At 40.0% G+C, this 25,538-nt stretch overlaps 1 protein-coding gene across 1 annotated transcript in view; it reads right to left on the reverse strand.

The window, feature by feature from the left end:
* The window catches only part of TADA2A (transcriptional adaptor 2A), a 66,482-nt gene continuing 40,944 nt past the window's right edge, over nt 1–25,538 (reverse strand). The window contains exons 8-16 of the mRNA XM_044672988.1: nt 19,724–19,787; nt 14,559–14,602; nt 11,623–11,733; nt 10,231–10,302; nt 8,575–8,707; nt 7,679–7,722; nt 7,000–7,053; nt 3,020–3,093; nt 1–886 (exon numbers count right to left, since the gene is read on the reverse strand). Coding sequence (XP_044528923.1) covers nt 701–886; nt 3,020–3,093; nt 7,000–7,053; nt 7,679–7,722; nt 8,575–8,707; nt 10,231–10,302; nt 11,623–11,733; nt 14,559–14,602; nt 19,724–19,787 — 782 coding nt within the window. The 3' untranslated portion in view covers nt 1–700. The remainder of the gene's footprint in view (nt 887–3,019; nt 3,094–6,999; nt 7,054–7,678; nt 7,723–8,574; nt 8,708–10,230; nt 10,303–11,622; nt 11,734–14,558; nt 14,603–19,723; nt 19,788–25,538) is intronic.

Consider the following 25,538-nt stretch of genomic DNA (forward strand, 5'->3'; position numbering starts at 1 on the left):
TTAAATAGCAAAACATTTTAATCCATTAGTTCTAAAAATAACAGAGACAGCTTCCATCCGGTGGGCGCCACACTCTACCACAGACTGATTAGGGAGCTAGCTTGACTGCAATAAGTACAAAGCTAAACCCAGTCAACTGGAAAACACAGTTGGAGACAAGACGAATCAAGGATGCTGGCAGCCCCTCTCTCACCAGGATCAAGGGGACCTTTCAGGTATTAGCATAAAAAAATAGACTTAAAGAGGCAGGCCAAGCTTTCCCATAATCTCTAAAAACATTTCCTTGTGTTCAAGACACTACGGTCTGACTGTAAGATTTAAGGGCAAGGGAGGTATTTGAAAAGCCCATGTCTCAGCTACCAGGTGGATGAGCTGGGCCACTGGGCCCATGGTTTGGTGCTATTTCGACCAACACTGTGATGAGAGGTCCTATGTTTCTCATTTTAGTCACCAAGAGGCATGAGGAATGGATGCCCACTCATATTAAATAACAGCTTGGCTAGCATACAGTTCTGTAGCACAACACTGATGATGACGACGAGAGCCTTCTAAAGCAGGGTGGGGGAGAAAAAGGAGACACTTTGATACAAAACTGACAAAATGCCCGAGTCCCCAAACAAAACTTGCTGGAATTTCCTTGGCTGTCCTTCCATCAACAACATTCCAAGTGTCTGAGTTCCAGGTCCAGGCCCTCTAGGCGTCAAGCCTTAGTGATGTACCCTTCTCGAATGAGGAAGTCATAGATTTTCCGGGTCTTGTTCACATCTATCTTGATGAGGGCTCGAGCCTGTGCCAGTCTCAAGCTGCCCTGCTTGTTGCATTCATTCACCAGAGCCGATTTGTATTCTAAATAAGCTCCAGGGACCAACCTCACCATCTGACAGAGCTGGAAGACATGGCAAATTTAATAACATTAGCACCTGTCACTTTACTGATTTTACCCAACAGCTATCACCAAAAAGACAGAGAGTGACTTCATCCCACAGGTATTTACAGAGGAGTCACTGCCTGGCTGGGCCACATTCCACCATGTGGCTTCTCTTTTAGAACAAGCCCCAAGGGAAGAGAGTGACCTGGGGAGAGAAAGCCAGGGTGGGAAGCTCAGAGAGCCCAGGGAAGAAGTTGGCTCAGGGCCCTGGGCTTGTTAAGAGTACACCCAAATCTTCTTTCAAAGGATAGCTCCTCCCTCTGGAATCAGATACTGAGCACCTGAGGAGAGACCAAGCCCCACTCATACTCATCTCTTGGGGAATATGGCCAAATGCAGCAGGGAGGAAGGAAAAGATACTCTCATTTCTGAAGCCAAGATGCTTTTTTTTTAGTCTCAACCAAAAGAAAAATAACTTGAGTATCTCATGTTTTGGGGTATAAACAGGGGTGGGAAGGGGGAAGGGGGAAGGTGGGGTATGAACAGATACTAAGAGAAAGCATTAGGAGCTCCAATAAGTAGAGCATCATAGCCCTATGCCAGCCCACTAACCTCCTTAACTTGAACTCCTTGGCCTTTCTGCACTGAAGTTAATCTGATCTGAGTTCCTCAAACCAGAGTCAACCCAAACCTTCCCTTTCCTCAAGAACCAAAAACTAGGTTTTTATTATCCACTGGGGCAAAAAACAGAACAAAAAACCCAAACCCCTCAAATATCAATCAAACAAGCACTAATTGCCTACTAAGTCAGACACTATGTTAGGTGCTGGGGATATATAAACATTCTATGAGACCCTCATTCATTCCCTAATTTCCCCTCCCCTCCACACCTTCTAATCTGATCTGGAATAAGGTAGAAGGTCTCTCAGTTGTCTAGGAAGCTTGATGCTGACTGATAACTTGAAGAGCAAGCAAGCTCCTCTGAACATGAGCATGTAAACTCATTACAAGTAGAGATTTTATCATCATTTGTATTGTATTCTCAATCTTTAGCACAGCACCAGGCACATAAATATGTCACTTGATTGATTGATTGAACATCCCTCACCCCAATCCCAACCACTACACCAGTGGAACTTAAGCTCTTGAAGAGCAAAGAATGTTTCTTTTTTTTGTCTGAGGTAACCACAGTATCTGGCACATAGTAGGTACTTAATCAATGTAGAATTGAATTAGCAACTCAGATATGTAGTAACATCTATCATCAAATATTTTTGAACTGAACCAAAATGATGCCAGAGAAGGGAAGGGCTAACCCTCAGGGAAATCTTCTGGGGATTTTTAAGACAAATATTGAAAAACAACAACAAAAAAACAATTATAGCTTTTTCAGATCTTTAGAGGGTAGATAACTTTTGGAAGCAGCCAAAAGATTTAAATAAAACAAATGGTAAACAAATGGGTGGTGATTAAGGTGAGTGATACCATTTTGAAACAAAACAAAACAAACAAAAAACAGCTAAGGTATGGTCATAACCCAGACTGATTTTCCTAAGTGGTTCTAAGCCACTACATCTAAGAAATTTCAAAAAGAGAAGTTGCAACCAAATTACCCTAGTACCCTGATGGCAAACTTATGTTTTGATGACAGTATGGGTCCACCTACTGAGTTATGCTATTTTTTTTCTCAAAGTGACACACTACCCAAGTTATGCTCAGTTTTTTGGCGAATTTTGACACACCAAGCTCAAAAGGTTGCCCATCACTGCCCTAGAACAAGTCGACAGCCCATCTGGATAGCTTCTTTTAAAGGACAATGTTCATTTAGATGTGTAAATTCTGTTTATTGTATTCTGTTTTTGTTTTTTGAAATCAGTTAAAGTGCTTTCTTCATACGTTACCCAAAAAATGGACAAAAGAGTGTCCTTCTTCTACCCCCATAAATATCAACAAAGGGAAGATGTCTCAGAGGCATGTAAATGTGTTCTTTGCTTAGAAACACTGAGAATGCCCTGACACAGCTTTCTGCCTCCCACTTCTCCCTGGCCAGGCCAAGGCTCTGCTATGCCTAAACCCTGCAATGGGCTTTTGGGAAAAGTTAATTCAGTGAGAAACCAGCCCCAATCCTATGGTCCCTGATCCTTTTGTTACCTCTTTTTCCTTCTCATTTAGTTTCTCGGTACCGGGGAGGCCAGTGAGATTCAAGGGAGGTGCACTCCGTCTACCTACAGTCAAAGAAAGAGAGAGACACTTAGCACTCTCAGCAATTTGCTTAGGGGTGCATGCAATACTTTTTAGGGGCAACAGGTACAATGAAAAGGAAGTTAAATTTGGAGGTAGATGGCATGGGTTCAAATCCTAAGTGGCTCTGCTATTTACTAGCTTTGGGTAAATCTAAAAGCCTATAAAATGAGGATGTGGAAATAGATGACATCCAAGGCCCTTTCTAATTCTAAATTAACCAATCAATCAACAAACATTTATTAAAGACCCACTAAGTTCCAGCCACTGTGCTAGGGGCTGGGGAGACAGACAAAAATGAAACATTGTTCTTATGGAGCCTATACACATGAGTCCATACAAAATACAGACAGGGTGATTTTGAAGGATGACTCTAGTAGCTAGAGAGATAATAAATGGCTTTATGTGGGAGGTGATGATTGAATGGAGCTCTGAAGCAAATGAAAGAATCTACAAGGTGAAGATGATGTAGTCACACTGGCAAGGAAAATATTGGTACCTGTCTAGAAAATGTTGGGCCTAGACTCTTGGGTCTCTTGTCAGCAAGGAACAAAAAGGTATTATACACAAGGACTCTGGCAGAGTAACCAGAAAACCAAAGATGGCACTGAGACATTTACATCCCTCTTGGGTACCCCCCTGTCCCAGTCCCAAACACACATACAAACACTTCATGAAACTCACATGGTAATAAGGAAATGGAGCAGCCAGGTGAGGCCCCTATAGTCTCCTACTTAAAAGTATCCACTTGAGGAAAAGATGCTTTCCCACTCCCCATATTCTAATATCCCAGTTAAACATTGTTAGGCCCTATCCTAAAATCAAAGCAATCAGCTCTAGGACTTAAATGCTTGAGGTCTGGATTGGTCACCTGTTTAACTACAGCAACTTCTACCAAGGAATCAGAAAACCCCCATATGTAATTTTTAAAACGAATTTATTGAAATCTTTTGTTTTCACACCACTTTCATTTCCAAATAGCACCATCTCCTCCATGCCTGCCTAGCAGGTCATCCCTTGTAAATATTAAATAAGAGGGGGGAAAATGGTTTAGGAAAACTAACCAACCTATCAACAGAGTCTGCCAATCTATGCAGTATTCTACATCCATGGTCCCCCACCTCTGAAAAGAGGGGAGAGAAATGTAGTTTTGTTTTTTTCTGGACAAGACCTGTGATTTCACTAGTTTAGAGAACTGCCAGTGAGCAAGTTCCCTTTATCAATGCAGATCTGTATCAGCTTGGTAACTTACTCCCTGGGGATACTGGGAGAGTAAGTAATTTGCCAAGGGTCACCCAGCCAGTTTGTACCAAAGCTAAGACTCAAACCTACATCTTCCTGATGCCAAAGTCAGGTCTTAATCACTACCCCCAAACATCTTCCTCCTCTCTTCTCCTAGATCAAGTCTAGTCAATGTAATTAAACAGAATCAGATTTGGGTTTCTGTTCTTTCCCTCTGCATGGATGCTGTAATCACTAGGGATCTTCTTTTCCTCGTTCTCCTTACTTTACTCCAAGTTTTTCCTATTTATCATTTCTCAAGGCTCAGTAAGGTCTGTTACTGCTACATAGACCATGATTTGTTTAGCCATTACCCAGCTCATGAATACCCTCTTAGTTTCCAGTTTTTTGTTGCCACCAAAAGTATTGAAGCCCAGTCTCCTTAACCTGGCTGGGAGACCAAGAAGCAGTCATTTTCAGATGCCAACTCCAAGCTGTCAGCCTGAAGGAGACTTTGGTATCCCTACCAAACACTTGCCAATTACCTGGTCAACAACACAGGGCTAAAAGGGTTATTTTCCAGGCACTATTTGACTTTAGATCAAAGGAAGACTGTTGGGTTTTCTTGTTTACTATGTGAGGGAAGAGCTGCCCTTTCTAGACCTGCCCTGTTTACCCCAGAGATCCACCCAGAAGACAATGGGGCACTTATGATACAGGTTACAGCCTGGGGTCACCTCAAATACCAGAGCAAGGAATCAGAACAGCAGGTCCCTGGGGAAAATGCTGTCCTAAGGCTTTTCATCTAGGTCTGGGGTTTTCATTCAGGAGCAGAGAAGGAGAGAAGAGGATAGGGGAAGCAGGGTATAAGGAGTTTGTTTAACCTCTGAATAGTTAGGCAACTGGCGAACCAAGCTGAAGCAAAGAAACTATCATCAAAGATCAGTCTGCTGGAAAATGGACCATATTGTAATCAGAGGGGACAAGGGCCTCTCTCCAGCCAAAGGGCCTAACCAAACATAGTCAGGAGGAGAGATAATAATTTCTGAGAAACAACTAAAAGAGGGCTAAAATCTAGGATACCAGGTTTGAGGGGACTTAGGGCAATCCAGAGAGTGAAAGGGAAAAGTGTTCCATAAGCCTGCATAGCAGAGAGTAGGAAGCCTCAGGGAACCATCAAGGAGAATTTAAAAACTAAGGTCAAATTTAGGGCACCCATGCTTCAAGATTCAGGTCCAAATTAGCCAGTCCATTCTTTTTAAGCAATTCTGGGGTATGTGTGTTTCTGAATTTTTCTGCTTAAGTTTTCTTTTTTTCTAGTTGCTAACAGATAAACAGCCTAGATCTGACTAGTTAAGTGACTTCTTACAGTGTTCATCTTTCCCTTTTTAGTATTATAAAAAGAAAAAAGAAGAAAAAAAATCTGTATAAAGTCTGGTAAGAGACACAACTAACCTAAGATCATAAGATATTTTTTAGAGGAATACTGGAACATGTACAACAAATAGATGAGGAAAAATGCCAGCAATATGCCAGGGGTAAAAAAAGAAAGAAATTTCTCTTTCCCAACAATAGAATGATCCCTGAGCAGTTCACTTGAATAGGAGAGACTTGGAAAGATCTCTTTGCGATTTAGGGCCTGTCACTTAGCCTAATTGAGCCTCAGTTTCCTCATCTGTAAAATGAAGGAGCTGGAGATCGGATGGCTTCCAAGGTCCTTTCCAGCTCTAGAGATATGGCTCTATGTATAATGATTGTCAGGAAGATAACAATAGACTCTCATTCAAGCCTTCAAAACACTGGAAAAACTTAGGGTGGAACCTATATTAATATATTGTGAATATTATATATTAACATTATTATATGAATATTGTATGTATGTATGTATGTATGTATGTATATATATTTATAACAGTACCCTTTATGGTAGCAAAAACCAGAAACAAAGTGGGTGGCTCACTGCCTGGGGAATGGCTCAATAAGGCATGGTTCTGTGAATATGAATGTCAGGGATAACAAACTAAGGAATTCAGAGAATCATGAGAAGACTTGTAATAACTGTTGGAGAATGAAGTAAGCAGAACAAAGAGAGCCCTACTGCAGCAATATAAATAAAGACAACCCTGAAAAGCAGCCAGACTCTGGTTGATTTAATGACCCAATTTAGTCTAGGGAGAATGGATGATGAAACATACTTCCCTCCTTTCTGAAGAGAGACAGAAGGAGACTAAGGACATATGATGTTGCATATGCTATCAGGTGTGGTGACTGCATTGATTGGTTTTTCTTAATTGTTTTTCTTTGTCTCAAGGGAGGGTTTAATGGGAAGTGGACATATTTGGAAATGTTAGCAACATCAGAAACAAAAGTCATCAATAAGTCCTAGGGTAGAACTTCTCAGTGCCTGATTCCCTCTGCAGGACATGGAGTGGTCAGCCCTGGCTGACTAAGAAAACTACTACTCTACTCCATGTATCCAAGGGGAAAAGGGAAAAGAATTTAGGTTTTAAATAAAGCACTGTCATATTTTCCACCTCCTAACTAATATCTGATGTAATCACCAGACATCATTGATAAAGTATGCTGGGTTCACTCTCCAGGCTGTCCCATACTGAAGAGGGAAAAGACAAGAAATGCACACACACTACATTTACAAAGTATTACATCACCCTTGGGTTTCTGGCAAGGGACATTCTTCTTGGTTGGCAAGTAGGCTGTATCACCTACAATTAAGAGGCAGTGTGGTGTAATGGCTAGAGCACTGGACTTGGGAGTCAGAAGAACTGGCTTCTAGTCCTGGCTCTGGTATTTATCAGGTGAATGACCTTCAGCATGTCACAAAACCTCTTTGAACCTGTTTCCTTGTTTGCAGAATGGGAATGATAATATTTTCACTCTACCTCCCCAGAGCTGTCATGAGGATTAACAAAGATAATGTATGGCAAGTGTTTTGTCCCCCATAAAGTGGCCTCCAAGTTATTATTATTATTTATCTTGGTGGGATAATCCTCAGAATCTGTAGTAATAACCATGGTAATAACCATGAGTAAACTAACTACACATGAAGAATAAAATCTCCCCCACCTTGAGGTCTTCCTTCTCCAGTCTCTGCATAGCTGGGGGAGGGGAAGAGAAGGAAACTGTACTTTTATGATGACAAGAATCAAGGAGATAGGGTAGTGTTTAGACACATGGGTCAGACTGGAACACAGAGACTCTGGCCATAGCCCAGAAGAAAGACTGAATTGATGCTACCCCTGCCACTCTTACCCTCAAAATGTAAAAGTAACCCTAAGGACAGACAGGCAGTCTCCTTTTCATAGTTATTCAAGATTGGGACATAATTACCTGAATTTGAAGCCATTGGAATTGAAGGACACAAGCCTGAATCACTATAATGAAGAAGAAAAATTTGAACTTATGTTATATCACAAAGAAGTCAACTGTCATTGAAACGGCCCCTGGAGGTCCTTTAAACCCAATGAAACAGAGTCCACTATTTCTCAGGGGGCACAAGACTGAGTTTTTCCACTAAGCAGGAAAACTCTTGGTAGAAATATTGACCTGGATTAGGTGGGATTGTACACGCTCTGAGATCACCATGAAGGCCAGGGACACCATCTTCCAATTAAAGTCCTAAGACTTCAATGAGATTGGGAGGGACTGATACATTTTAATGGGATCAAAATGACTAAGCAGGATTAGAGAGGACAGTCATATTTCCCCAAACTGAGAATAAATCACTGTTCTGGAGCCAGACTGTTTAGAATTTGAGAAAATTCTTAGGGTTTCTCTTCTCCCATCTGGAGGGTCACAGTTATTAGCACTCAGAGCAGCTGCCCTGGGGGGCTGAGGAGTTAAAATTAGCATGGTGTAGTGGGAAGACCACTGGAATTGGAGTCAGGGGAGTTGGCTCTATTTACTATTTGTGTGACCTTAGGTAAGTCGATGAATCTTCCTATGCCTTCCTGAGAGGGTTAGGATGATCTCTAAAAGAGGCAACAGAAAAACTAGATTTGAAGTCAAAAGACGTGGTTTCAAATAATACCACCCTAGACTAACTAGCTATCTGACCCCTGGGCAAGTTCCTTAGTTTCCTTCTCTATAAAATGAGGGTGCTGGAGACAAAATAGCCCCTCGGATCCCTTCCAGTTCTTAGACTTTGATCATATGATGCCTCCATTTATGGAGCCCTAAATCCTATGACATTAGACCTCCCATAGCCATAGGGACTACAGCCATACATGTCAGCTTGCCGACGGAGCCACTGTTGGCAGGCGCTGCTGTCCTGAATGTACTGAAGAACCTCTGACAACATGGTACGCTTCAGACGCTCTTCTTCTCGGGTCTTCTTAAGATGATCATAGGCTCTGGCACCTGAAGAAAAGGCCAAGACCGTGAAGCCCATACCTGCTCAACAGTGTTGCCTGGATCTTCTGTCTAGCCCTAGTCACTGGTTATGTTGCCACTTTCTTTTGACAAAACTACTTTCAGTATCTGGAGAAAAATCTAACATTTTTTCTGACACTGGTTGAAAAGTATACAACTTTCCCAAAGCACTGGTTATTTGAAAATGGCCAAAGTGTTTTCCCTTTCACCCTATTTAAACCTAGGAGGGGCAAGAACCTCTCATATGGAAAGATTCTCAAAGGCTGAACCTATTCTTTCAGGGCTACAGCAGAACAGAGTAGAAGGTGGGAAGTGGGGATAGCTTTCAACTATTAGAGATGAAAAAGGAGGAAATGGGGAAGGGAACCACTGATCTAACCAAAGGTGTTTGTTTTTTTTCTAATGTAGCCCAACCCCTATTTCAAATAAACTTAACTGAAGGCACCTCAAATTTGTGAAAACTTGGTGACAAGGGAAAGACAAGCTTCTCCATTTCTGCAACAAAGAAGATATAAGCTGGAACCTAGTACCTGATAACCAGTATCAAAAGTCAGGTAAGAAAAAAAATCAAGTAAGCATAGGCTCAGGTCTGAAAAGAGAACCCTGGCTATAGACCTGGTAAGGCTCTTGATCTTGTTTGTGTTCTGGTTTAAGGGAAGTCTGGTGAACCTAAAGACTCCTTCTCAAAATCAGGTTTTTAAATGCATAAAACAAAATGCATGGGATTAAAAACGAAACAGTAAAAGTGAAATGTTGTTCAATCATTTCAGTTAGGTCTGACTCTTCATGACCCCATTTGGGGTTTCCCTGGCAAAGATATTGGAGTGGTTTGTCATTTCTGTCTCCAGCTCATTTTATATAGATATAGATATATAGATAAGGAAATTAAGGCAAACCAGGGTTAAGTAACTTTCCAAAGTCACATAGCTAGTGCGTGATGTTGCATTTGAACTCAGGGCTTCCTGACTCCAAGCCCAGCATTCTTATCTACCACACTACCTACATGCCTCATTGAAGGGGTTAACAAAATACTGAAAAAGCAAGTTCACAGACTCCAGGATAAGCACCCCTGCTCAAGATTCACTCTCTCCTCTCTCTCTCTCTCTCTAGATCTCTGTTTCTCTGGCAATATTTCTTCCACTCTGATAGACACACATGACTATTCAAGTATAGGCCTGCATTAGGAAGCTTTAACCTGAAGTCCATGAACTTTTTTTAAAAAAAATAACCACATTTCAACAGAATTAGTTTATTTTGTAATCTTATGTATTTTGTTTTATGTATTCAAAAGACAGTATCGTTAGGAGGTATCCTTAGGCTTTATCAGACTGCCCAATGAATCCATGACCCAAAGGAAGGTTAAGAACCTCTGAATGCATGAGGCTGCACTGGAAGTTAAGGAAAAGAATTCAAATTGTACCAATTGAAAACAAAGTAGACCTGCCCCAGGGGGCTGAACAACATCAAACCTTCTGATAGAGGGGCATATAAATCAACCTGAGTGTACTTACTACAAAAATTGGTGATCCCTGCCGTCCTGTACTCCTGAAGCCGCCTGATTTCTCTTCGAAGCTCAAATTCTACTGTCTCCCCCCAAAAAAAAGAATGAGGAAGGACAAACAACAGAAAGATAAGAAGTGACAAACTGATTAACATTTCCACAATTTGAGTCATTCTACATCATAGCACCAGCGGCCAACTGGGGAGATTTCTGGGGAGAGTTATTTAAAAATTTCTCCCTGTTGGCAGCTTCAACCAGAAGCTGATTTAAAAAAAAATTACAGACATTTTCTAGTTGTTTCTAGTTTCTAGTTTTCTAGTTCTAGATGCTTACAGGCCTGTTGTCTTCCAAGGACCTGAGAACTAACTGGCTTCAACTAACTCTTTTGTAAAAATAAAAAAAAAAATAAAAAATCACTTCTGTGAAAACTTCAGGCCCTGGCAACCAAATTCTTTTACCTATGAGGTCTATCTTAGAGATTAGCTGATGTGTCCCTTCTGCATAGAAAGTACAAAGGCCTCAGATAGTATTTCTTTGCAGCTTTTCTCATAAAGGGACAAAAGAGCAGTTTGTTTTCCACAAACCCAAGGTTTCTGTCTGCTCTGAACAGAGAGATCAGGTTACACAGGCTGGGATGTTAAGCAATGGGGCACTCTGAGCTTGGAAGAGTTTTAGAAATTGGGTTCTGACAAAGGAAAGGCTCTGTCAGTTGGGAGGGCCCAGTTCCTTAGGGTGATACATGAATAGGGTTCAGCACAAGCTGGGGCAGGAAATGAAGGATCACTCATCAGGACAAACTGCACGTGGACAGACAGCCAAATAGGGCCATAGAGTTGGCTCAGACAGACTCACACAATTCTCATGCAAATATTTGAGGAATGAGGCACTGGATAAATTAAGATGCCTTCCCAAAATGCTCTCCTTGGTAATACTAGGCAGCACAGTAGCCATATATACAAAGGCCATAGCTGAAGCTACACAATGTGCTGGTTTAAAAACTTCTTCTTACTGCCTAGGTTACCTGGGGCTTTAGTCAATGGAGGAAATCAAGTGAGGGAAGCTGTTCTCTCAAAAACTTCAAATAAAGGGAAGAGAATACTGGTCATGCCACCTATATGACTCACTAAATCCCAGTGCCACTAAAGCACCTTGTGATTCTCCAAAAAAATCACTTAGAAAGAAAGTTCTTGTTACCCACTCTTCTTCCACCTCTAGAGCCATAAACTTATCTCCAGGATCATAATAGAAGAGACAAGACAGAAAGTCATCTCTTAAACAAAAATATATGTTAACAACACAACCTAGAGCACCCCTCTTCTTTGAATGTGCATGTGCGCGCGCGCGCACACACACACACACACACACACACACACACACACATTGAATTTCATTGCTTCCCTACATGCATAGCTTTCAATGAATTTGTCATGCTCAACTGGTCCCACAATCCTTGCGAACCGTCTCATTGTCTCATAAAGATCTTGGACTTCTTTGGGATAATGCCGCTCCATCACTACAAGAAATAACAAGACATGACCATTGATACCACAATGGAAGGCAAAGGATTCGTAGACCATCTCTGTTTCCCAAGAGGAAAGGGGAGGAATGGGAAAAATCATTTATTAATCACTTCCTAAATGCCAGAGACTTTGCTAAACATTTTACAAATATTATCTCATTTGAGGGAAGGGAATAGTTTTAAACTGCATGTGACATTCACCCATGACCAGGAAGCAAACAGGAAAAGCTATGAAAGCAAAATATTAATTATAATGAGAATAGCCAGCATAATTACCACCCAGTGGTGTTATCACACAAGAAAATCTCCAGGGAGCACCCATGGAATTGCATATATCTTATCTTACCTTATCAGGGGCATCTGCAAAAGCTAACGGGAGACACAATTGAGGGGCAACACCTGGCATCTTGAGTCACACTTTCTGATGTTATATGTTGCACTGGACCCACCCAGATACATTGCTTTGTTTACTTCTCCAGAAAATCCAACAGCCAAGTTAAATCTGTTGTCTTATCTCTGACGCATACACTCCTGGTGTTAAATTATCTTTCTCCACTTGCCCTCAGGTAAGGGGCACAGTTCTTCACTGTGTACATAGGGTATTTTGAACCCCAAATAAACCTAGGGAATTTGGAAGCTACGACTATTAAGAGTGACATTTTGCTGCTGACCAGATAAGTCACACCCAAAAAAAGTCAAAGCCAATAGCCTCAGCAGTCACTTCTTTCCACCAAGTATCTGCAGCAGTAGGGAAAGGGGACAATGGGGGGATCAGGAGGGAGAGAAAGGGCAAATTGAAGCAGGTAGACCTAATACTGTTCTCTAGGCACTCCTGCAGTCACTTGTTTTCCCAACTGCTGAAATAAACATCATATATTTGGGAAGAATCCTCTGGTTTTGCCTGAGATTGAGGAAATTCCCCCTTTAAATTAAATCATTCTCCAGTAGAAGACATTCTGTTCCTGTTAAAACTCCATGGGCCAATGGAATGCCCAGAAGCTAACAAGGAAGAATCCTCTAGAACTAGAGGGAGAACTTATTGATTTGTTGGAACCTCACTGTATGAGAGAGTATTTTTGGCATAAGATCAGTCTGTTTTGGATTTTGTCCAAGGAGGCTGACTTTATATGGCAACTTAAAAGCTGACTTTCTCTAAAAATGTGTCAACTTATGTACCCAGTATCCTGGCAGCTGAGTCCTTCACATCCTGGCTTTTAGCAGCAATAAAACTCCCATGTGCTTATTGCATAAAGCTGTTGCTAATGAAGTAATAGAGTTGGAGCAATATTTTCCCATTCAATGATAATCAAAACAGAGATGACCAAGCAATCTCTATGGTGAGTAAAGGTCGAAACACAGCTGATTTATATGCTTGGCTGACAAACCCTGCAATATACTGGGTAATTCTAACTTCCCCAGCTTCCTTCAAGTTTCAGCTAAAATCCCAGCATCTGTAAGAAGCCTTTTCCAATCCCCCTTCATGCCAATGCCTTCCCTCTCTTGATTATTTCCAATTTGTCATCTACATAATATATAAAATATATGTAAATACATACACACACATATGGAAAGAGAGAATATAGATATATATTGTTTGTATGTAGCTGCTTGAATGATGTCTTCCCCACTGAACTGTGAGCTCTCTGTGGGCAGGGACCATGTTTTTTGCATTTCATTGTATCTTTAGAACTTGTCATTGTTCCTGGCACATAGTAGGCACTTAATAAATGCTGGTTGACTGACTATCCTGACCCCAAAGGACATCATTAAATCAGTTTCAACTAGAAGATAGTCCCTTCAAAGTGAATGTTAGGTTACTTCTGGGTGACAACCCAAGAGGTGCCAAGAGTGGATTTGTTATTTATAGTGTAAATACTGAGCCAATGACTATTATTAGATCTTCATCTTATTTAGCTGAACAAATTATATACTTTGTTGCTAGAGAAAGATAGTAATGAGTTTTAATCTGTCCTGGCTATCAGACATCCTCTTCCCCCCCACCCCCATCTCCCTAAAAGCCAATACTGTGGCCTAGAATGCATGCCACAAAAGGATTGGCTAAAGGTACTGGGAGTGTTAAGCCTCTGAGAAGAAAAAGCTAAGGAAAGATATCATCAAAGCCATCTTCATGAACTTAGAAGACTATCATATGAATGAGAGATTAGACTTGTTCTGCTTTGGTCCCAGAGTGTAAAACAAGAAACAACATGTGGAACTTGTAAGAAATAAAATGCAGATTTCATGTCAGGAAAAACCTCCTAACAATCAGAATAATCTAGAAGTAGAATAGGCTGCATTAGGAGATACTGAGTTCCTCCTCAGAGGAGATCTTCATAAAAGACTAGATGACCACTTATTAGGTGTGTTGCAGTAAAGATCTGGAGGATGGGAATGACTTGGACCAGAGGCTGTTGACATCCCTTCTGACTCCAAAAATCTGAAAATCTAGATACTCCAAGTCAGAGTTCATGATGGTTATATGTAAAGGCTGTAAAGTTTCATTCCCTTGTGTTAAGTCCCTTCTGTTTCAAAACATACAATTAAGACAGGGCATCAGTTCCTGTTGACTTTTGATAGAACCTGTATATAACTCAAAGGTCAACAAGTTTGAGCTATTATTATTGAGTAGGTGGCCCCAAAACATTTCATCATGTACTTTCAGAAAGTGATCTAGTACTCTTCGATTAGTATTCAGATTTATGTTCTCTTAATTTAGAAATTAATTGCTTTGTCCCAAACCAGAGAGGGTACATGATTAGTTTTAATCTAGTTATTCTTTCTAGAAGATATTTTAAAATAAATATATTAATAGTACTTACACTGAAATTTTTTAAGATTGATTAAGCCATGGTCTCGTATAATCCTAGAATGAAAAAATTTCACAATATTTATACATGACAACAAATGTAGTTCACCTTCCACTATGTGATAATGAGATTAAATCTACCTTGCCCATTCTTAAATCTAATCACCAAAAGTGTAAACAACTCCACTTAACTCTCAAGTGGGGAGGTCTGTGACTCATGTGTGCAAGAATGGGTGACTGAATCAGAACTGACTGACTATTCTCGGGGCAGTCCTAAGAAAAGCATCTATTGTGACTGGACATACAAACTAGGAGGAAGGCACAGGAAATGATGAAAGAAATGGCCTGGATAAATTGAAAGAACTTCCAGGGCTCACTCTCTTCTCCCTCTTCCTACTTCTGGTTCGTGGTTTGGACCTGAAGGAGCTTGGACCACTGGCTGAGACCTTGGACTAGGTGAGACTACTCATAATCTCTCCCTTGGAATTATACATGGTGAGTGTAAAGACTAAATCTTCCTGGATTTCTCTAAAGGAAAAAGACACTGTGACTGAAGCTTCTGCTTCATTCATCTCCAGCCCTCCGGTCCTGGGCTCAAGGCTGAGCCTCCTCTGACTAAGGACTAGTTAGATCTGCCTGGGTTGAAATTACTTAGTGTGTTAGATTACTTATCCTAACTTATCATCTCTCTGATTTTCTTATTTTCTCTTCCTCTTCTCATTTTTAAATAAACTTCCATAAAAGTTATTTTGACTTGAGGTTATTCTTTAATTGGGGATTGATAATTATTCAATCCACTGTCAACCAAACCTTTTAATATTCACCCAACCAAAACCCCGTTTACCCCTTACAACTAAGAGAAAGAGGAAGGGAAATGTATGGAGAGCTTGCCTCAGTCAAGAATGGAGCTAGTTGGGGCAACTAGGTGGCTCAATCTCAACTAGAGATTCAGGCCTGGAGATGGGAGGTCCTGGTTTTAAATCTGGCCTCAGATACTTCCTAGCTATGTGACCCTGGGCAAGTCACTTAACCCTAAGTACCTGATATTTAGAATCAATTCTAGGACAAAAAGGTAAAGGTTTTTTAAAAAAAAGAATAGGTCTAATTGTTTGGGTTTGAGTCAATTAACCCTCAGTGACTTAGGCAACTCTCTAAGACAGAGGATATTAACTTTTTGGGGCAAGTAGACAGACTTAGCATTCCAGGAGCTTAAATAGGAAAAAAAGATTACATCTTTATTTTCATTAGTCTCTAACTGAAATATAGAATTTCCATAAGCTTCACCAGACTGCTCAAGGGACCCATCACACAAAAAACAGGGGCAGGTAAATGCTGATCTTCCTTGTTAAAAATAGTTTCCTTACCAAGAAGAGAAAAAAAAAATTCTCCCCCTAAGTCCTAGTTTGATGCCTCCTCATAGTATGGAGAAGCCAGGGAACCTACTTGAGTTCTCAAAGACTACACCCAATTCATTATGAATTTTGGCAGATCCTACCAGACCTGGCACATAGTAGGCACAATAAATGTTTACGGGTTGATTGGTTTGGTTGATTAAAAGCTTCAAGGAAAGGCCTAGTTATGGGCTGTATGTCTACTGTCTGAGGATCAGCATTGCAACTCAGCACCACTCTTGAAAACTAACAACTGTTATGAGGAAAATTAAGATTTACGTATAAGTTAGAAGTCAGGTCTGTCAGGCAAGTGATGGAGAGTTCCAAGCATGGAACAGTGAAGTGAAGAGATCTTTTTTCTGAGAGAACTCTCTGGTGTAGCTGATGCAAACTTAGCTGCTTGAAGTGAAGAGCTCAGAAAAGTGATTATCTCCTGCTGAAGCTATCTGTCCGTGGAAAGAGCAGGTGGAGCAGTGAATCCAGTTCTGGTTGGTAGACATACCAGACTGATTCAGCTCCCTAACTTTACCCTTTTGTGGATTATTTGCTGTCGATCCTGGAAAGCTGTGAATATCGCTGGAGCCGAAGAGGACCCTGCAGTGAGACAACCCAATCTCCTTCTGACCTAGCAGGCTTGGTCTGACAACCTGGCTGCTAACTTATACTTAAATCTTAATTTTCCTCATAACACTATTTACAGAGCAGCTGTGATATGCACTAGTAGAGAGTGCTGATCCGAAAAATATGAAGTAATTTATGTAATTTATGCTTTCTATACACGGATTAAAGAGTCAAATCAGGGAGGTAAAGAATAAATAGGTAAACTGAGACCCAAAAAAGTGAAGCTACTCACTTGCAAGGTTCTTAAGCCTCTTCTAAACTCAACTGCTCCATAGATAGATATTTTTAAACCTTTACTTTCTGTCTTAGTATCAGTTCTAAGATAAAAGATCTGCAAAGGCTAGGCCTTTTGTGGTTAAGTGGCTTGCCTAGGATCACAGAGCTAGGAAATATCTGAGGTCAGATTTGAACTGACATCCTCCTGACTCCAGGTCTGGTGCTCTCTCCACTGTGCTATCTAACTGTCCCTCCAAGAACATTTTTTACCCTGGCCTGCCTCCATACTCCTGGAATATTTTTCCCCATCCTCATCTGAAGAAATCTGACCCACCCTTCAAGACCCAGCAGAAAAGTCATTTCCTCTAAGAAGTCTTCCTTGATTTCTGCCCCACCTCCCAAATCTAGGAATGATCTCTCCTCCCTGCACTCTCACAAGACTTTGTACCTTTTCAACTGAATTTATTCATTATGTATTCTAGTCATTTGTGGACAAGCCTTACCTTCTCTACTAGACTGTCAGCTCCATGAGGGCAAGAACAGGATCTGAATCTTCTCTAATTTCAGGACAATGTTCTACATAAAGCATTTAATAATTGTTTGTTTTATCTTATACTTTTTTTCCCTATCCTCACATGGAGTAGTTGCTCAATAAATATTTGTCAAATGAATGATTCAATGTAGAAGTGTACTTCATATGATAAAGGACATATGCCTGTGCTTACAAGGGAACAGGCAGGTCAGGAATACCATGCTAAGAGACAGCTGGGGAAAACCACCTACTTCATTGAGGGTATACCAGATTAATCATGAAAAGAGTATTATAAACATTTCTTTTATATGGTGCCTCACAACTTTTTACAATTCAATTCAATAAACATTATTTCTTTCCTGCTATATAGCAAGGCACTGTGGATACAAAGATAAACTATGACCCAATTCTTGTTCTCAAGGAGCTTACATTCTACTAAGAAAGCATGGCATATACATTGTTATTGTGTCATTTCAGTTGTGTCTGACTCTTCATGACCCAATTTGAGGGTTTCTTGGCAAAAATACTGGAGTGGTTTGCTATTTCCTTCTTCAGCTCATTTTACAGGTAAGGAAACTGAAGCAAAAACGGTTAAATGACTTGCCCAGAGTCACATATCTAATAAGTGTCTGAAGCTGAATTTGAACGCAGGAAGAAGAGTCTTCCTGATTTCAAGCCTGATGTCCTCTTTCACTATACCACCTACTTGCTTCTTTATGGCACACACATAAACAAGTATAATACAAGATAGAACTTGATAGGACAAAGGAGAGACCAAGATGAATTAAACTAAGAAAAGGTGAATTTCAGGGAATAAGCAGGTAGTATATTAAAAGGCCTTGAATGATTTCAACAGGTGGGGATGAGGGAAACATGTGCTTATTTAGGACAGCCTGGTATCATGGAAAGGGCACTGGATCTGGGTTCAAATTTGAACTCATACTTAGTGCTTTAGTTTGTCCTTGGGGCAAGTCTTGGCTCTTTGGTCTCCTCTGTCAAGTAAGTGGATGGGATCAGATAACCTTTTCTCTTCTGTTCTATATCTATGTTCCTAAGACCTGGTTATATGGGACAATTTGTGAGAATGTAAAGAGGAGAAAGCCAGAAAGCATAGTACTGTGTAATCCCTGTTTAATGGAGGGAGCAGGACTGTGTAGGGCACTAAGTCTGTAAGTGAACCATCAGAGGTTAATTAATGTCAGTGCTAAATGAGGCTAATACCAACATCTGAGCCTCAGTTCTAATTCTCAGTCTCTATTACTCTTTGTCCCTAATTGTGTTTCAGGCAGAACAAAAGCTTGTATTCTCAGGAACAATGAGTAGCTGTTTATTTTAGAGCTTTCTAGCACAGAGAGCCTTCCATTCCCACCAGGGGCACTGGGCGGATGAGACCTACACTTCTCATACAAGTTCCTAAAGGGGAGGGCAACTCAGGCTCAGGGACTCCTGCACTATGCTTTGTTTCTTCATTATTGTTTCCTGTGCTCCAACCCTAGTAAATACCTTGTTAATGCCATGGGACTACCATCTCTCTCTTGTAGTCACTCTCTCCCTAATAAAATTCTTCCTTACAGATAGGCAGACACATATTCACCCCTTACAAATAAGAGCATCTAACATAAATCCACCATTGTACAGAGGTACAGAAGCTGGGGCCCAGAGAAGACAAATAAGTCCAAGGTCTTAGTTGGTACAAAAGCATCAATCAATAAGCATATTTATGAAACATATTTTGTGTGCTAGGCACTAGGAAACAAGGCTTAAAAACCAAATCATCTCTGCCCTCTAGCCAGGACAAGTATTTCCCCATTTTATAGATAAGAAGGCTGAGGCTGGGAGGTATTAAGTAACTTCCAGCAGTGATAGAGCTAGCAAAGGGGCAGAACGAGGACTCTAACCAAGGTCTCCAGTCCTGGTACTCTTTCAGCTACACTGCTTGTCTCTGTGACCAAACTGGGCTCTAATAATCTTAACCCTTAAGATTATATTTTGAGTTTAACAGAACACAACCCATTATTCTGGGATATACCCAGAAATCTGCCTAGAAATTATCCAGTATCTCTGAAATTCTTTTGAATAAAAGGTTCTTTATATGAGTGACTGGTTGTAAATGAGAGCATTCAAAAACAACAACAACCCTAGCAAGCCAAAAATCCCTCGAATCGAATTCATACTTTTCTTCCTGGGAGATCAAAACTGCACATCTGCATCATCTCATTTGTCATCATAACATTCCTGTGAGGTAAGGAGGGAGTAAAAATGGGACAAGCATTACCATCCCTTTTTGACAGACAGAAAAATTGAGGCATGGGGACTTGCTCAAGGTCACAGAATGAGTAATCAGCCACACAGCTCTGACATGCCCCATGCAGTCAACATTTCAATGTCAGAAGACAAGAGTCGGTTGAGTAAACTTACTTTTTCCGCCTCTGCCTCTCCTTTAACCTGGAGTGATAGATATCTACCACAGCAATCTTCAGGGCTGAAAACACAAAAGCCACGACAAAAATAAATCTATTATTCAAACTCCCCTAGACCTTAAAATCCACGTGGCCAAATGATGCAGACTTAATCACCAGACAAATTACCCGAAGTCACTTAAACTCTTGAGCAGCAAATTATAACTCAAAATTCCAGGCTTTCATTCCTTCCCCTACAGAGGTGCAAACTTAGTTATTTTATAGGGAAAGAATATTAATGGCATCATCTTTCTGTAGAACTTCATCTTAATCTCTCTGGTCATTTCTTTAAGGAAAGAGTAAACAGTTTAACTGTCCGCATGCAAAATAGATATGAGTTCTGGATACTTAAAGTAATGCACTGTTAAAAATTACATCAGTTGTATCATTTTTATAATTATTATTCATTGATAAGTATTCAATAAATGCCTTCTACATTCCAGGCTCTGAGCTAGGTGCTGGGGATACAAATACAATGCAAGAAGCAATTCCTACTTGCAAAAAGATATAAAGGATCATAGATCTAGAGCTGAAACGGATTTTGGAGGTGATGTAGCCCAAGCATTCTCATTTTATAAGGGGGGAAATTGAGGCCCATACAGATTAAGTTACCCAGATGGTCAAGTATCTGAGGTAGGAATTGAATACAGGTCCTTTCACTCTGTAGCTGGTACTCTTATAAATGCAGTCAAGAAAATTCACATCAATTGTAAACCCAACTGACCAAGAAGAAATGTATTAGACCACATGGAAATGAGGACAATGAAGTCAATTGGTAATGTGGAGGAGCAGGTAAGTGCTCAGTGGATGGAGTGCCAAGATTGGAGTTGGGAGGACCTGAGTTCAAATCTTGTCTCAGATACTTCCAAGCTGTGATTCTGGGCAAGTCACTTAATCCCATTTGCCTTTCTGTCTTAAGAGTTATTACTAATACAGAAAAAGGGTTAAAAAAAATTGTAAGCCCAATTGACCCAGGAGAAATGTGGAAGACCCACATGGAAATGTGGACAATAAAACATAGGAATTATGTAAATGGAACTGATGTAGATTGAAGTAAAATGAAGTCAGGAAATAAGGTGGGAGTAGGACTCAAGGAAAAGAGAATGGCATTTACGTTTAGGCTAGCATGTAGTTGGTTTGACACGACTAAACAGCAAAAGGAGTTGGTTTTGATACAGATTTTTTTGATGAGAGAGGAAGAAAATATTTTAGGAGCAAAGCTTTGCATCTGGTTTGTGAAAAGTTCACTCCCTCCAGACTGAAAGCTGCTTCTAGTCATCTGAATCTCTCCCCTGATCTTGCTTACCTTAATCTTTTCCTCACTAAAATCTTCTGTGAAACCATAGAGAAAGGGAAGACCAGGAAAAGGTCTCAGTAATTTGTCTAGAAATCAGCACAGAACTTATATGTACTGGGTACCAGGGCAACATGGAGTACTGCACCTCAGGTTATGGTCATTTATTGACTATTTTGGAGCAGATTCTCCATGTTATTTTCTTCTTCTCCCTATTTTAGAGTCACTGCCTCCCATAGGCTATAGCTCTCATTATTTTTCCTCATATTTCTCTGTCTACCTATTAAGACATCCACCCTTGAATTCCGGCTCAGCACCTTCAAGTTATTATCTAAAGCTAAAATCATCTATCTCAAGCTGGTTCCTTCTTTTGATATACCTGTTTCTGTCAAAAGGATCCTTTTAGTGCCAGTAACCTAAAATTAAAACTTGCCATCTTTGAGTGCTCCGTTCCCTCTGAGACAAGTAGTCCCTAGGCCCTGCTGCTTCTTCCTGTATAGTGTATCTCACTCTTGCTCCTTCCTTTTCATTCCCATGACCTAACTATCCTACACTAGTGTTCATCAGCATACACCTTAATTAATTAATTAAAGTAGTCTCATATTTGGTCTCTTCCTCTAGTCTTTCAGTTTCCTAAAAGAACTTCTATCGTGTCACTCCCTTATTCAAAATCTTCAGGAGCTCCCAATTTCTTGGAGGATAGTCAAAACTCTTCAGTCTGTCATTCAAAGCACCTCACAATATGAATATAACCTACTGTTTCAATTTATCTCATAATGTTCTCTTCATAAACACTTTACTCCAGACAAAATTGCCTTCCTCTTGTGCCCCAAATCCCTGTATCTGCTTCTGAAGATTCCTTTGCTCTGACTTGCTCCCCAGTGAATACTGCCCATCTACATTAAGGCCCAAACTGAAGTTCCACTTCATCTAGGGAAAACTTCAGAACATGAAAATCATCTTCAGGTATTTGAAAGGCTACCAGGAAGAAGAGGGATTAATTTTAATTTAGTTGTCCTCAAAGGGCAAAATTAGGAACAGTGAATAGAAAACGTACAGAGACAATCTTAGAGTTAAGAAAAAACTTATTAACAATTATAGTTGCCCCTCCCCAAATAAACAATTAGAGCCACCCATAAGTGAAATAGAGTGTTACTAGATGCCATGGGCTCTTTGTCACTGTAGAGAGTCTTCTTGACACTCTCTATGACTGTAGAGACTTCAAGCAGAGATTGGGTCATCATATATCAGGAGGAGCATGGAAAGGATTCCAGCTCAAGTTAAGTGGAAGATCTCTAAGGTCCCTTCGAACTCAAAGCTCTCTAATTCTTCCTTGTTAGCTTCTCTGATCACTCAGCCCCACTGAAACTTTTCTCTGAACCTCTAATATTTACTAAGAGGCATGATGAATAGAATCATGGCTTTGGTGTCAGGAAGAAATGAGTTAAAATCCTGTCTCGGATACTTTCTTGCTGTGTGACTCTGAGCAAGCCACTTAATCTCTGCTTCTTTCTTTTCCTCATTTATAAAATGGAAATAATAATGGCACCCATCTTACAGAGTTGTTGTGAGGATCAAAAGATATAGTATTTGTGAGTTTTTTCTTGTGTGTACAATATTATTATGTGTCTTCCTTCACCGTATGAGGAGTGTGAAATATGTATTGTATGATAGCACTAGTATAATCTATATTAGATTATTTACTGCCTTGGGGAAGGGAGAGAGAGAGAGAATCTGAATAGCAAAATGTCAGATGACAACTGTCAAAATTTGTTTCTACATGTAATTAAAAAAATTTTTAAAGTTTAAAAAAGGAAGATAACATTTATAAAGCACTATGCTAACTTTAAGGGGCCATGTAAATACTAGCTGTTGTTGCTACTACTATCTATTTAATTACGACTCTAATATTACTACTATTACTCACTTGAAACTTAGCTATACTATTTTGTGGTGCCTTTTATATTGGTGACTTGAACAATGGAACTGTTAGTTAGCATTTTATATGTCTACATCTCACCTCCCTGATTAGATCATGAGCTCCTGGAGGACAGGACAAATGTGCTAAAGGTCTTTGTATCTTTGTGGTGTCTAATCAGCACTATTTATATAACTTAGGTTTTCCATAAAATACTTGCTAAATGAATGATAAAAGACAAAAAAAAAAAAAGCTGATTCTGTTAGTTATAAACAGCTCTGAAAAAAAGGCTGGGTAGGAAAGATGTCAATACTATTTTGCAATAAGTCCTTATTTTTCATTATTTATGGACTTAAATTTCTCTGGTTCCCTATTACCATGGTTGGTTGAGAATGTAATGCTTATTTTGAAAGAAGGTTCATCTATGAAATGCCCTCAGGGTCTCAGATTTTTATATTGGCAAGTCTCTAGTCTAGAGGAAGAAAGCAGTTGGTAAAGAAAGACAAACTCTTGCCAACTCCAGAAAAAAACGTGGGGAGCTGAGGGTTGGGGGATGATCATGTAACCAATCCATGTTACTCTGAATCATTCTTCTCATTTAGATTTCCATGGATTCTGAAGGCATCCTAAGGTTACATTTTCTGGGTAGGTCCTAGAAATATCTTGATGAATTGGTATCTCCTTAAATAAGTTTTGTGTAGGCTGGTGGGATTTTTCCCCCCCCTTTTTTTAGCTAGAAGGGAGCCAACAGAGATTTTCTCGACATTATTAAGTGCCAATATATTCCCAAAAGAAACAGGGCTGGGCAGATAGCCTATCTTGAGTGCTCAGAGAAACTATAATGGCATTATGCACCTAGAAAATGTTATCAGAATTAACAAACAATACACCAGATTCTGATGTGAGGCAAAGCCTTCAGTCATGTCTGTGTTTTTTTCCTTTCTTCCAAACACTGGAATCATTTTTTCCAGGGGAGGTGGCCTCATCCAATGACAGAGCCTGGCATGGTCTTCTCCCTAGAGCCCCTACAACCCTGGTAAATTCAAATCACAATCCCTTTGACTTCTTTTCTGAGGAGGATGAGAGATGTGCTTTTAAGTTAAGGTAGTACAAAGTTTAGACCATGAGAGGAATGAGTCAACACTCAGTCTGCACTCTTCTTTAGTGCTGCATTTTATGGTAGATAAAAAGAGTGATCCAAAGAGGAAAAACCAAGACCAGACCATCTCGTTAGATTTGCCAGTTTGGGGCCATGATGTGTAATCTCAAAACTAAGCTGCCAGGAAATAGTATATAGGTAGCATTTATATAACACTCTGGGATTTAGAAAGCATTTTATATACATTATCTCTAGCAAGCCTCAAAACAATCCTGTGAAATAGGTAATGGGAATATTATATTCCCCTTTTAAATATGGGGAAAATAAAATAAAAATGAAAAATGAAAAAATATATGGGGAAACTAAGACTCAATAGAGGTTAAGTGACTCACCCATGAGCACACATCAGGTAAGCAAAGGCAGGGCTGGAAGCCAAAACACTTTTTATTATACCATATTGCCTAAGAATATCAGAGAAGCTGGCCTGGAGATGGCAAATAAGGAAGGAAAGACTGTTTAGGAATGTAAAGCAGTTATCTCTCCATCATTTTATCCTCAGGAGATTCTCAGAATTATAACACAACTGCCTCAAAGACAGGGATACAAACTAGCTCAGGACTAAATAGGTGGCAAGGTCAGAGGCTCAGAATCTTAATCGTGAAGACTTCAAGGGCTGCTCTATCCAAACCACCCTCTTCTGTTCTGGTCCAAAAACAAAAACATCTTGCATCACCACAGAAGGCATCTGTACTTGTAATTTTTAACTAATATCAGAGTTAAATTATCTTTGCAATAAGCACTTTGCATTTTGCAGAGGAAAAACAGGACCTGGGGCCAGATGTGGCTCCAGGCCCAGCTTTTCTCCTTTTTAGCTCTGTGACATTGAATGTCATCTATTCTTCCCCTCTGAGCCTCAGTTCCCTTATTTATTTTTTCTTTTTTTTTTTTAACTTTGAGAAGAATACTTTAATAAATCTTTCCATGAGTATAGAATCTTTTCCATTCTTAATCATTTCTTCAGTATAGATAGTTTTAAACCATGAGCTGAATTTTATCTGCATACTCTAAGCTTTCATTTTTTTATTAATAGAATTTATTTCCTGACATCTCAGTCCCTCTCTCCCCTCTTCACACCATAGAAGATTTTCTTTATTCTTATTAAACCCTTTACCTTCTGCCTTAGAATTGATGCTAAGTATTGGTTCCAAGGCAGAAGAGCAAGCAGTAAGGGCTGGGCAACTAGTTAAATGACTTGCCTAAGGTCACACAGTTAGGAAGTGTCTGAGGCCACACTTGAACCCAAGAGCTCCCCCATCTCCAGGCCTGGTTCTTTATTCACTAAGTCACCTAAATGCCTAAAATATTCTATTGTATTTTATTTATTTATCTATTTATTGACAAACAGGGTTAAGTGACTTGCCCAGGATCACACAGCTAGGAAATTTCTGAGGCCAGATCTGAAC

This window comes from Gracilinanus agilis, chromosome 4, assembly GCF_016433145.1.
Source record: "Gracilinanus agilis isolate LMUSP501 chromosome 4, AgileGrace, whole genome shotgun sequence".
Lineage (NCBI taxonomy): Eukaryota > Metazoa > Chordata > Mammalia > Didelphimorphia > Didelphidae > Gracilinanus > Gracilinanus agilis.